At 47.6% G+C, this 13,892-nt stretch overlaps 1 protein-coding gene across 1 annotated transcript in view; it reads right to left on the bottom strand.

Annotated features, from left to right (window-relative positions):
• Positions 1 to 10,691, bottom strand: part of PPP1R13B (protein phosphatase 1 regulatory subunit 13B) — a 106,551-nt gene extending 95,860 nt beyond the window's left edge. The window contains exon 1 of the mRNA XM_075330431.1: positions 10,402 to 10,691. Coding sequence (XP_075186546.1) covers positions 10,402 to 10,410 — 9 coding nt within the window. The 5' untranslated portion in view covers positions 10,411 to 10,691. The remainder of the gene's footprint in view (positions 1 to 10,401) is intronic.
• Between the last annotated feature and the right edge of the window lie 3,201 nt (positions 10,692 to 13,892).

Here is a 13,892-nt window from a genome sequence, read left to right as displayed (position 1 = left end):
AGATCGGATCTTATGTAAATTCATTAAAGAAAAAACAAAAGATCCCTATTGTGCATTGTTTATTCCGGATATACCGGAGCTCTGTGCTCCGATGGGTTCTACAAAGTAGCAGCAGCGCTAAGCTGTGGTTTCTCTGATATAAAGCGGGGTTCAACGGCCAAAAAACAGATAGTGGCTTATTCCAAAAAAACAGCGACATGCCCAAGCACAGGTTGTGCCTGGTACTGCAGCAAAGGTGCATTGAAGTGAATGGGGCTGAGCTGCAGTAGCAAAAGCAACCTTGCTGCTCCGATCTGTTCATGGTTTACGTCAGAGTTTGGAAATCCTCTGAGGTTGGTTTCGGACACTGAAATTCACACACATGGTCCAATGAGCCAAACTCTACAGTCTCAGAGGGTTGGGAGGCTGTTGAGTTCGGGCTCGAAACGACCACTGCACCATGCACAGGACAGCCCCCCCGCAGCGCAGAGAGGCAGCCTCCCGCAGCACACAGAGGCAGCCCCCCGCAGCGCAAAGAGGCAGCCCCCCGCAGCGCAAAGAGGCAGCCCCCCGCAGCACACAGAGGCAGCCCCCCGCAGCACACAGAGGCAGCCCCCCGCAGCACACAGAGGCAGCCCCCCGCAGCACACAGAGGCAGCCCCCCGCAGCACACAGAGGCAGCCCCCCGCAGCGCAAAGAGGCAGCCCCCCGCAGCGCAAAGAGGCAGCCCCCCGCAGCGCAAAGAGGCAGCCCCCCGCAGCGCAAAGAGGCAGCCCCCCGCAGCGCAAAGAGGCAGCCCCCCCCAGCGCAAAGAGGCAGCCCCCCCCAGCGCAAAGAGGCAGCCCCCCGCAGCGCAAAGAGGCAGCCCCCCGCAGCGCAAAGAGGCAGCCCCCCGCAGCGCAAAGAGGCAGCCCCCCGCAGCGCAAAGAGGCAGCCCCCCGCAGCGCAAAGAGGCAGCCCCCCGCAGCGCAGAGAGGCTGCCCCCCGCAGCGCAGAGAGGCTGCCCCCCGCAGCGCAGAGAGGCTGCCCCCCGCAGAGCAAAGAGGCAGCCCCCCGCAGCGCAAAGAGGCAGCCCCCCGCAGCGCAGAGAGGCCCCCCGCAGCGCAGAGAGGCCCTCCGCAGCGCAGAGAGGCCCCCCGCAGCGCAGAGAGGCACCCCGCAGCGCAGAGAGGCACCCCGCAGCGCAGAGAGGCACCCCGCAGCGCAGAGAGGCACCCCGCAGCGCAGAGAGGCACACAGAAGCACAGGGCGGCCCCCCACAGCGCAGAGAGGCACGCCGCAGCGCAGGGCGCCCCCCCCGCAGAGCGGTAGCCCCACAGCCCAGGGCGCCACCCCCACAGCGCAGAGTGGCGGCCCCCCGCAGCGCAGAACGGTCCCCCCGCAGCGCAGAACGGTCCCCCCGCAGCGCAGAGCGGCAGCCCCGCAGCGCAGAGCTGGCACCATTCGGCACAAGTTGCACTTTAAGTTCAGCCCATCGGTGGCAGTGATTACCTCTAACTTTTTGGTTTCTCAAAGTAGAAAGAAGTTAAGCAAAAAAAAAAAGATCAAAAAATAAAACGCTCTCCTGCCTGGAGCACTCTAACGTTCCGGCTGCACGGAGCAATGTTCTCATACTGATACGTCCTCAGTTATCTAGTCGTGGAGCGCGGTTTTGCTCAGGTCAAGGTTGCCGTTTCCACCCCCGTAGATTCCAGAGAAACGCTGATCATCGGCTCAACTTCCAGCACCAGCTAGGACTGCAGAATCCAAAAGGGGGATTCTCAAATCTGGTAGTTATCTGATCTCAGGGTCCCCCGCCACTCCTGAGCCCCTTGTGAATGGAGGTGGGTCACGCACGCTGCGCTCCGGCACCCCCATAAGATCAGCCGCTGCTTCAGTCACACAGGGCTCTCCGAGAGGCGGAAATCCAAGAGATCGGGAGGTCATCCCCCACCCCATGGATAGGAGCCAACTCCCAAACTTAAAAATATTCCTTTAATGCTAGAAAAAAAAAAAAAAAGCCTCCAAGCTCGGCCACATTTCCACCATGAAACTGAGCAAAAACGCTCCAAATCCTTCTCAAAATCTTGCTGTGGATTTAATCCTTGTAAAGAAGCAGAGTGAAATCCGCACGTAACACATGGGAATATTGTTTAAGAGTCATTATTGGGGGAACAGTGACCAAATCTGCAGCAAAAAAAACCCAGAAACCGTGGGTGAACATGGCCCAACAATCGGTCCCCCATGACCCGGCACGACGGTGGTGCTCTCAGCCAGGTCTCCCTGTACCCCGACCACTCCTCATCGCTGGAGGTCCGGACCCAAATTACACCTGCGATTCACTGAAATCTTTGATTGTCGGCTCTGTTCACACAACAAGCGGCAAAATAATCATTTCATGCCAAGGATTCCATGGACACCTATGGATTTCACAGTAATGCCTTTTTTCCTCTACGGTGACCCTGTATGGGAATAAAAGGGACGTGGGTCCAGCGGCAGCGCCTCTATCGCTACTGTCTGTTAAGGTCTTCATTGCCAACGACATGTTGACAGCGCTGCAGCCAATCAGTGAGCTGCCAAAAACTTGGGTAGAAACTCTGAACTCAGTGATTGGCTGCAGCGCCATCAATGTGACATCAGCACTGCAGACAGTACTGGTATGTGCACATGTTAAATGTTTGGTGCTGAAATTCCTGTACCATTTCGGCATCTCTTGGCAGGAAAAACGCACTTTTTTGCTGCCTTTTTGGTGCAGATTTTTCCCACTCAGAAACAGAAAACGGGGCAGTGGTCGAGATTTAGTGCTGGACCTGGGGAGGGTGAGTACAGCCATTTGTGTTTTTTTTTTAATCAAAACAGTGGCCAAGGAAGAAGGGTTTTAGGAAACAGTAAGGCTATGTGCGCACGTTGCTGATTTGGTGCTAACATTTTCTACACCTTCTGGCAGAAAAAAAAAAAAACGCACCAAAAACCGCATGCGTTTTTCTTAATGAAGTCAATGGGTGGAAAGGCTGAAAAACGCAGGAGAAAAGGCACCAAGAATTGATATGCTGCAGATTATTTTCTGCACCAAATCTGCAAGGAAAAAGCAACGGGCGCACACTTCAGAATTCTGATGACAAATCTGCACCAAATCTGCATCAAAAACGCACTGTGCGCACACAGCCTACAACAATTCCAGCTCATTAATAGAGGTCTCACAGCTGGACACCCCAAGATCAGACCAATTTCAAAGCGCTGCACATAGCACGGTCCGGTGATCTGTGTGAGTGCCGACCCCCATGGGGGGCCCACCACGGCGATATAAAGTCACTGTATGGAAATCAGCAATAGGCTGAAAGGGGTTAATGATTTACTGGACGATACTTCAGCCTCATGCTAGAAGGAAAGCAGAGCAAACATCAGGCCGGATTCACAGATCGGGGCTTCCAGGTCCAAAACACATGGATAATATATAATAAATATATATATTTGTTTTTTTATTACTATTTTTTAAATTTTATTTTTCTATAAAATAATATAAAAATATATTTATTATTTTTATCTATATTTATTTTATAAAAAAATATTTTTTTATAAAATAAAAAATTTATAAATATTTATCTATTATTTATATATATATTTATATTATTTATATATATATTAAAATATTTGATATATTATAAAAAAATAAAATATATATTTTGTTTCTTTATAAATATATATATATATATATATATTTTTTTTTTTTTTCTCATTGAAGAGCAATATTTAGCCCTAACAATCACAGTCTCCTATGAAGCTTAGAAAGCTTGGACATAGGTTACAAAGGGGACAGCAATGGGGGTGTCATCAAGCTTCTGACTGGCACCTGGTTGGCCCCCCTGGGATCACATCTTGGGGGCGGGGGTGATCACACATTGGTCGTGGAGGAGCTGATGACAGTCAGTCTGCTGCCATTTGTTTCTGACAGCAACAATCAGAGCTAGATCCTATCACTGCTATTATTAACCCCATTAAATGCCACGGTCATTCACCGACAGCAGCATTTAAATGGGTTTTCCTAAACCAGCGCAGTTTGTTTTTAAGGAACAAATTATGCTCTACTTACCCTCCCCAGGTCCAGAGTTGAGTTTCCACTGTTACTTTCCGTGTATGTTATTGTCTGCAGCGTTGATGTCACGTCGATAGCACTGAGCTCAGAGGTGAACTCTGATCAAGGACTGGCTGCAGCGCTGTTGATGTGACATTAGAGCTGCACACAATAACATACACGGGAAGCAGCGGCAGAGACACAGCGCTGGACCCCGGGAGGGCAAGAAAAACACAGTTTCAGAAAACCACTTAAAATGCCAATGTCAGTGATTAGCAGCGGCTTTTAAGGGGGTGCACAGAATTGATCAATGCTGTCAGAGGCGGGTGCCGGCTGCATAGTACAGTCATCACCTCCTGAATCCACTCCACACACACCCAACCTCTCCATGATGGGGCATAAAGGAATTAAAAGGGGTTTTACTAAACAGCGCCACACGGGATACGGCGGCTCATGTCAGCCAGAATCTACCAATGGAAGAAAGCAGCCACGTTTTATTTTCCTGTACAAGCCCTTTAAGAGAATCCGGTACATATGTAATAAAAGGCGTCGGTGGTGACTATACAGCATCCGTGCATGTGTATACCCACACATGTATAGAAAGAAAATGTCACTGGCAGAAAAGCCTGGCTGGAGACGTCGCAGCACTTAGTTACCATAGAAACAGGAAAAGCTAAAAAGAAATTGCCGAAATTTGTCTTCTACACTCCTTGAAGTCACATACGACACGAAGTCCCCCGCCGCGCTCACACGAGCCACAAACACGCGCTATTAATTATATTATTTTTAGTCCAAGCGTTAAAAACACCAAGTGTAACAGAGCCCAGGGGAGCGTCCACAGGGGGCTTACTACCAGGGGGCAACGTCCACAGGGGGCGCCCTACCAGGGGGGCAACGTCCACAGGGGGCGCACTACAAAAGGTGGGAAATCCCCCCCAAAATCAGCAGATTTCAGTGAGGAATTTTACCGATTTCTTTGTGGATAAAAGTATATGAATATCCAAAAATTATTAAAAAGATGAGCTTTTTGGAGCATTTTTGGCGCGTTTTTAAGAAGTATGTGTGCGCTTTATGGTGTATTTTAAAGCGGCATTTGAGTGATTTTTGGTGCATTTTTAGTGTGTTTCAGACCAGTTTTTTTGCACTTTTTGGACCAGTTTTGGTGTTTTTTGAAGCCTTAAGACTGCTTTACACGAGACGACCGATTATGCAATAGCACGAGCAATCGTACCCGCCCCTGTCGTTTTTTCGTCACGGGCAATTGGTTGCCCGTGGCGCACAAACTCGTTTAACCCCGTCACACGCACTTACCTTCCGGACGGCCTCGCTGTGGGCGACGAACGTCCACTTCCTGGAGTGGGACGGACGTTCGGCGTCACAGCGACGTCACACGGCAGCCTGCCAATAGAAGCGGAGGGGCGGAGATGATCGGGATGTAACATCCCGCCCACCTCCTTCCTTCCACATAGCCGGCAACAGCCGTGGGAGGCAGTAAGCTGCTGTTAATCGTTCCCGAGGTGTCACACGGAGCAACGTGTGATGCCACGGAAACGATGAGCAACCGCCGCCATTTTAATTAAACAATTTGATGAAACCTAGCGACGAGTACACGACTCACGATTTGTGAGCGATACTGCGTCGCTAGGGGGCGTTACACGAGACGACGTCGTGTACGATGCCGGATGTGCGTCACGAAAACCGTGACCCCGATGATGCATCGCACGATCAGTCGTCTCGTGTAAAGCCCGCGTTATTTGTGCACTTTTTAGAGCATTTTTGGTGTGTTTTAGGATGTTTTGATCATTCTCATTGACTTCAATATTAGCAAAACGCAGCCAAAATGGCAAAAACAATTGACATGTTGCTTCTTCAAACAGAGATTTTGACAAATTTTTGACACCAAAAACGCAGCGCTTTTTTATCCATCGGCCGCACAAGAAAGCCCCAATTCCCATAGACTTTGCCTAAAAATCAAAATGCATGCATTTTTGCATTAAAACACTGCAGTTCAAAACGCTGCGGAAATGCATGAAAAAACATAACGTGCGCACATAGCCTTAAAGCGGCATTTGTCCACTTTGAGCATTTTTGGTGTGTTTTGAAGCGGTATTTGTGCACTTTTTGGAGCACTTTGGGTGTGCTTTAGGCCATGTGTGCACGTTGCGTTCAGTACCTTGCAGAAATGAACGCATCCTCTTGCAGAATTTGTCATTGTCAAATTTGGTTTTGACCACATAAACGCAGGATATACGCGTGCGTTTTTTGCCGCGTTTTACATGCATTTTCAGTGCTTAAATTGAGATGCATTTTCTATACAAATACACAACTAAATAAAGTTAGAACATTCAAACCGTAGGAAGAAAATGAAAATAAAATTGGAAAAAAAAAACCCAAAACAACCTTTAAATCATACACTATAATGATAATTTACCGAAAATGATTATTGAGATTTAATAATTACGGTATGTTCAAAATAAAGTAAAATTATTGTTTGACTCATTTTTTAAAGTCAGAATGGATGTGAGCGTAAATGGAAACCTCTTGACCTCACTATAATGTCAAAAACGCATGCTTTGATTTTGACAAAAAAGCATGCGTTTAGCATCAAAAAAGCAAGTAAAACGCTAGAAATTTGATTTAGGATGCGTTTAGATCATTCTCATTGACTTCAATGTTACCAACACGCTCAAAACAATTGACATGTTGCTTCTTCAAATGCAAAAACTGACAATTTTTTTTTTTTTTTTTACAAAAAACGCATAGGGACACAGAATATGCCTATTTCCCATAGACTTTGCTTGAAAATCAAGACGCATGCATTTTTGCATTAAAACGCTGCAGTTCAAATCGCTGCAGAAACGCATGAAAAAATGAAACGTGCGCACATAGCCTTAAAGCGGTATTTGTGCCCTTTTTGGAGCATTTTTGGTGTGTTTTAAAGCGGTACTTGTGCGGTTTTTGGAGCATTTTTGGTGTGTTTTGAAGCGGTACTTGTGCAGTTTTTGGAGCATTTTTGGTGTGTTTTAAAGCGGTACTTGTGCGGTTTTTGGAGCATTTTTGGTGTGTTTTGAAGCGGTACTTGTGCGGTTTTTGGAGCATTTTTGGTGTATTTTGAAGCACTACTTGTGTGGTTTTTGGAGCATTTTTGGTGTGCTTTGAAGCGGTACTTGTGCGGTTTTGGAGCATTTTTGGTGTGTTTTGAAGCGGTACTTGTGTGGTTTTTGGAGCATTTTTGGTGTGCTTTGAAGCAGTACTTGTGCGGTTTTTGGAGCATTTTTGGTGTGTTTTGAAGCGGTACTTGTGCGGTTTTTGGAGCATTTTTGGTGTGTTTTGAAGCGGTACTTGTGCGGTTTTTGGAGCATTTTTGGTGTGTTTTAAAGCGGTATTTGTGCGGTTTTTGGAGCATTTTTGGTGTATTTTGAAGCACTACTTGTGTGGTTTTTGGAGCATTTTTGGTGTGCTTTGAAGCAGTACTTGTGCGGTTTTTGGAGCATTTTTGGTGTGTTTTGAAGCGGTACTTGTGTGGTTTTTGGAGCATTTTTGGTGTGCTTTGAAGCGGTACTTGTGCGCTTTTTGGAGTATGTTCGATATGCTGTGAAACTGTAGTTATCCGCTTTTTAGCGCATTTTTGCCGTGTTTTGAAGCAGTATTTACGCACTGTTTAGAGCATTTCTGGTGTTGTTTAAAGCAGTTTCACACTTTTTTCTGCTTCTTTTGATCCAGCATCAAATTCAGAGAAATTTTCCCAACCAAAAACTCCTCAAAAATTGACTCTTTGCTTCTTTTTCTACATAGGAGGAGGAAAACCAGCATCGTGTGCCCCATACACGTGTTTTTCCTTATGAAATTAAGAGGAAGCTTATTCCAGATGTATTTGGAGCAGTTTTTCATGTGGATTTTCACACAGGGCTCGTTATCGGTATCGCTCCATAACTGAGGTAAAATCTGACATTAAAGTGTTCCTTTTTCCTACAGCGCCACCAGAGGAGAAATGAAGCATTACACAACACCTATACAAATCAATGGGCTTTCTTTGTAATGAGGGACAGGACGGGTCCTCCGGGGCGAGAGATGACTGTATAGGAGGCGTAAAAAAAAACATTAAAAAATAAAATACCATAAAAAACTAAAATTTGATCAGACCAGATCCCATTTTAGAGAAAAACACCAAAACCTTCCAAATTCTCAGTCCGTGCCTCATGAGCGGCAGGTATCAGTGTATACCGGACCTATAAACATATTAGTCAGCCGATGACGGAAAAAGGACAGAAAATAAGACAAATTATCCGCGGATTGTGTATATCCTCCGTGAGCACAAAAGACGTAATTGTGTCAGTAATGGCCGCCTTTTATGTGGATGTAAAACAATCTGAATGCAATTCTCCTAATGACTAAACACCCTGACATTTCACTGGCATCACCCTCCCAAGAAGTCAGCGGGTGACGTGTCCTGGGTGGAATGTCAGCACGTTTTATTAGGGCTGGAGCGAGACATGACTCCGGCGATGTTACTACTAGTCCGGGACATGTGCCACCGCGAGGACACCCTGCCCCGATCCCAAAGAGGAAGGGGCGGTGCAGTAATGGATTAATCCTCCATCCACCCTAAAAAAGCTAAAAACTATAATCTTACGTATCGTTCTGCACTTCCCAGGAATATACATGATCACAGCAGTCAGTGATTGGCTGCAGCGGTCACGTCAGTGAATGACAGATATACAGCAGCCGCAGCGGTCATGTGTTGATCACCATTGAATTAAGTGCAGTGGTCACACTATGTCCCTGACAGTAATAAGAAAGCTTAGGCTGCTTTCACACATCCGGCTTGCGCTCTGCGGCTCAATCCGGCTGTGCAAGCTATGCAACGGATGCGGTGAAAACACCGCATCCTTTGCATAAGTTTTTCCTTTGCGGCCAGTCCGGTTTTTGCCACTTGCGGCATGCTACTGAGCATGCGCAGTGGCAAAAACCGCATGCGGCGGCCGGATGCGGTTATTGCCGCATCGCGCCGCATCCGGCCGCCATAGGCATGCATTGAAAAATGCGCCGCATCGGCCGAATGCGGCGCGATGCGTTTTTTTGCCGCACGAAAAAACGTTCCAGGCAACGTTCCATCCGGCCGCCGCATCGGCTAAATCTGCCGCATGCGGCAAAAACCGGACGGAACGCAAGGCCATGCGGCACAAAGCCGCACTAATTAAAGTCTATGCAGAAAAATCGCAACCGGCAGTAAAAAAAAATGGTTGCGATTTTCCTGCAAAGTGCCGGATTGTGCCGCATAGCAAAAACCGGAGGTGTGAAAGCAGCCTTACAGGTGGTATAGAAAGCTGCAGCCCCCCACTCAAAAAAAAAAAAAAAAAAAGGGAAAATGCAGAGGCGTGAGCGCAGCCCCTCCAAAAAAAGAAGATGCAGCGGCGTGAACGCAGCCCTCCAAAATGATGCAGCAGCATGAGTGCAGATTCCCAAAAGCAAACAGAAGATGCATCGGCGTTAACGCAACGCCCCTAAAAAGCAGATGTATCGGCGTGAGAGTAACCCCCATATAAAGGTGATGCATCGGTGTCAGCCCAGCCCCCCAGAGAAGGAGATGCAGCAGCATGAGGGCAGCCCCCCTAAAAAGAAGATGCAGCAGCGTGAGCACAGCCCCTCAAAAATGAAGATAGTGACATGAGCACAGCCACCACCCCCCCTCCCCCCCCAAAAAAAAAAAAATAAAGAAGATGCAGCGGCGTGAGCGCAAATCCCCCCAAAAAAAGAAGATGCAGCGGCGTAAGCGCAGACCTCCAAAAAAAAGAAGAAGATGCAGCGGCGTGAGCGCAGACCTCCAAAAAAAAGAAGAAGATGCAGCGGCGTGAGCGCAGACCTCCAAAAAAAAGAAGAAGATGCAGCGGCGTAAGCGCAGACCTCCAAAACAAGAATAGCCCCAAATAAAGACATTGAGTTGTCAGCACAATCTAAAAAGCAACCAAAAGTGATATCAATCCTCACTGGCCCCAATCACCGTGAAATCCTGCAGACATCTTGAATATGAATCAAAAATCAGAAGGGACCTTGGTGTCTCCTCACACGGCACAGGGCCAGCTACACACACAGATATATATATATATATATATATATATATATATATATATATATATATATATATATATATATATATATATATATATATATATATATATATACACACACACAATACATACACATTATATATATTATATATACCCTGCAAAGGGTAACGAGCCCTCACCGGCTGCGGGGTGGCCATCAGATACACTGTACACAGATATACACTGTACACAGCAGCCTCCTCCATCACACACCGCAGGTGCACTGCTGACAATCACCGCCGGCACACACCGCAGCGCTCTTACCGGCATCATGGCTGCCTCTCCCGGGAGCCCCGTGCACGGGCCGGACCCCCCGCCTTCCTGCTCTCAGCTCCACGGAACAGGCAGGGAAATCCAAGCACGAAATGGCTGCGGATCCGCAGGGCAGGCCTATCCTCCTCCTCCCTCTCCTCCTCCTCTCGCCGCTGTTTCCTCCCCCTCCTCCTCTTCTCCTCCCTCCCGGGTTTCCTTCCTTCCTTCCTTCCTTCCTGGCGGCCGGGTAGGTAGAGAGAGACTCAGGTTGGGAATGAGAAGGCTGCGATGCTGCGGAGAGGAGGGGCGGGGACAAGAGGGAGGGCGGGGCTCAGGTAGATGATTGACATATCCCTGCGTGATTGACAGCTCTGGATGTGATTGACAGTTGGGCGGGTCCGACGTGACGTCACCAGAGGGCAATGTCAGGAATGAAGGAGAACCGGGCGGCACAGGAGGCTCCGCCCCGCGGCGCTCAGGTGCTCCGTGCTGCGGGGACACTCACTGCACTCTGCAAGGAAGAAGTCACGTGTCCATCACCCGAAGCACAAACCGGCAATAATCCTCCTGGGCTTTATGTCCGGGGGTGAAATAATGGGGGGACACAATAAGCGGTGCCACATGTGCCCCGAGCTGTGTATCCTCTCTATGTACAAGATCAGTGCCACATGTGCCCCAGCTGTATATGCTTCCTATATACTAGATAAGCGGTGCCACATGTGTCCCAGCTGTATATCCTCCCTATATACTAGATAAGCGGTGCCACATGTGTCCCAGCTGTATATCCTCCCTATATACTAGATAAGCGGTGCCACATGTGTCCCCAGCTGTATATCCTCCCTATATACTAGATAAGCGGTGCCACATGTGTCCCAGCTGTATATCCTCCCTATATACTAGATAAGCGGTGCCACATGTGTCCCAGCTGTATATCCTCCCTATATCCTAGATAAGCGGTGCCACATGTGCGTCCAGCTGTATATGCTCCCTATATACTAGATAAGCGGTGCCACATGTGCCCCCAGCTGTATATCCTCCCTATATACTAGATATGCGGTGCCACATGTGCCCCCAGCTGTATATGCTCCCTATATACTAGATAAGCGGTGCCACATGTGCGTCCAGCTGTATATGCTCCCTATATACTAGATAAGCGGTGCCACATGTGCCCCCAGCTGTATATCCTCCCTATATACTAGATATGCGGTGCCACATGTGCCCCCAGCTGTATATGCTCCCTATATACTAGATAAGCGGTGCCACATGTGCCCCCAGCTGTATATGCTCCCTATATACTAGATATGCGGTGCCACATGTGCCCCCAGCTGTATATCCTCCCTATATACTAGATAAGCTGTGCCACATGTGCCCCCAGCTGTATATGCTCCCTATATACTAGATATGCGGTGCCACATGTGCCCCCAGCTGTATATCCTCCCTATATACTAGATATGCGGTGCCACATGTGCCCCCAGCTGTATATGCTCCCTATATACTAGATAAGCGGTGCCACATGTGCCCCCAGCTGTATATGCTCCCTATATACTAGATAAGCGGTGCCACATGTGCCCCCAGCTGTATATCCTCCCTATATACTAGATATGCGGTGCCACATGTGCCCCCAGCTGTATATGCTCCCTATATACTAGATAAGCGGTGCCACATGTGCCCCCAGCTGTATATCCTCCCTATATACTAGATATGCGGTGCCACATGTGCCCCCAGCTGTATATCCTCCCTATATACTAGATATGCGGTGCCACATGTACCCCCAGCTGTATATCCTCCCTATATACTAGATAAGCGGTGCCACATGTGCCCCCAGCTGTATATCCTCCCTATATACTAGATATGCGGTGCCACATGTGCCCCCAGCTGTATATGCTCCCTATATACTAGATAAGCGGTGCCACATGTGCCCCCAGCTGTATATGCTCCCTATATACTAGATAAGCGGTGCCACATGTGCCCCCAGCTGTATATGCTCCCTATATACTAGATATGCGGTGCCACATGTGCCCCCAGCTGTATATCCTCCCTATATACTAGATATGCGGTGCCACATGTGCCCCCAGCTGTATATCCTCCCTATATACTAGATATGCGGTGCCACATGTGCCCCCAGCTGTATATGCTCCCTATATACTAGATATGCGGTGCCACATGTGCCCCCTCTCAGCTGTATATGCTCCCTATATACTAGATATGCGGTGCCACATGTGCCCCCAGCTGTATATCCTCCCTATATACTAGATATGCGGTGCCACATGTGCCCCCAGCTGTATATCCTCCCTATATACTAGATATGCGGTGCCACATGTGCCCCCAGCTGTATATGCTCCCTATATACTAGATATGCGGTGCCACATGTGCCCCCAGCTGTATATCCTCCCTATATACTAGATATGCGGTGCCACATGTGCCCCCTCTCAGCTGTAGACTATCCATCGGCCCTTCCACTATAGAATTGACTTTCCTGGGCCAGTTCTCTTTATTTTCAGACATCTTATACAGTCTGGGGCTTTATGGTGATATTTGGTCAGGAACAAGGTGCAGTAATATCAGTTTCGGTTTATAACAGAGACCATAAGACAGTGCGAAACACCAGTCACGGGGGACATTACTATTTGACCCAATTGATAAAATTGTCACAGAAGGTTCGGATTAATTTTTCCAAATGTAAACAAGGCCTCAACTGAGACTTTCTGTTCACAGATTTATGCAGCCAATCACAGAGAAGCTCTCATTATTCATGAGCACAAAACAAAATGAGGGCTGCGCTGTGATTGGTAGCTATAGGCAACACAGACATGATTTCCTCTAGACAGTTTTTGTCCACTTTTGAGGTGTTTTTCATGGCTTTTTTTTTCTTTTTTGACAAATATTAAGTCTATAGAGAAATATTTTGGTGTGAGATATTTTTGTCGCGTTTCAGGGGCTTGTTCTGGTTTATTCTTTTTTTCAAAGATATGATTGCTGAGTCGCCATTCGGCTTTATTTCAAGGATTTTTACCAAAAATATATTGCATTAAGAATTTGCGGCCATTTTTCTTACATGGTTCTGCCATTTTCACAGAACAATCAAGTGACGTGTTTCATGAACCAGTGAAGCCCATTACCTCAAACTGTGGGGAGGAATGGAGAAAAAAAAGTCAACAAATTGTGATTTCTAATTTTGCATGCATATGAATAATAAAAGTAAATTATCCCTAAAAGTGGGTCTGAAGTAAGGCGGACCTGCTGGTGCTTGTGCCCAGGCTTCTGGATGGGCTCGATTCGAGTAACGAGTATAATGGAAGTTATGGGGAAACGTGAACATTTTCCCAGAAGACGCTCCCAGGAGGGCTGGGGGGCAGTAAAATTGTTGAAATGGATGGAAACAGCACTCAAATGGAATGGGAGCAGCATGGGGAAGACACCTGGATGCATTTCTGACACCCAGGTCGCTGTTGGGAACAATGTTGCCAGATTATTAGGCTGAACACACATGGCGAGTAAAACGG

The sequence above is a fragment of the Anomaloglossus baeobatrachus genome, chromosome 12 (genome assembly GCF_048569485.1).
Source record: "Anomaloglossus baeobatrachus isolate aAnoBae1 chromosome 12, aAnoBae1.hap1, whole genome shotgun sequence".
Lineage (NCBI taxonomy): Eukaryota > Metazoa > Chordata > Amphibia > Anura > Aromobatidae > Anomaloglossus > Anomaloglossus baeobatrachus.
The sequence above is the reverse complement of the archived record's forward strand: the minus strand, read 5'-3'. Positions and strand labels throughout refer to the sequence as shown.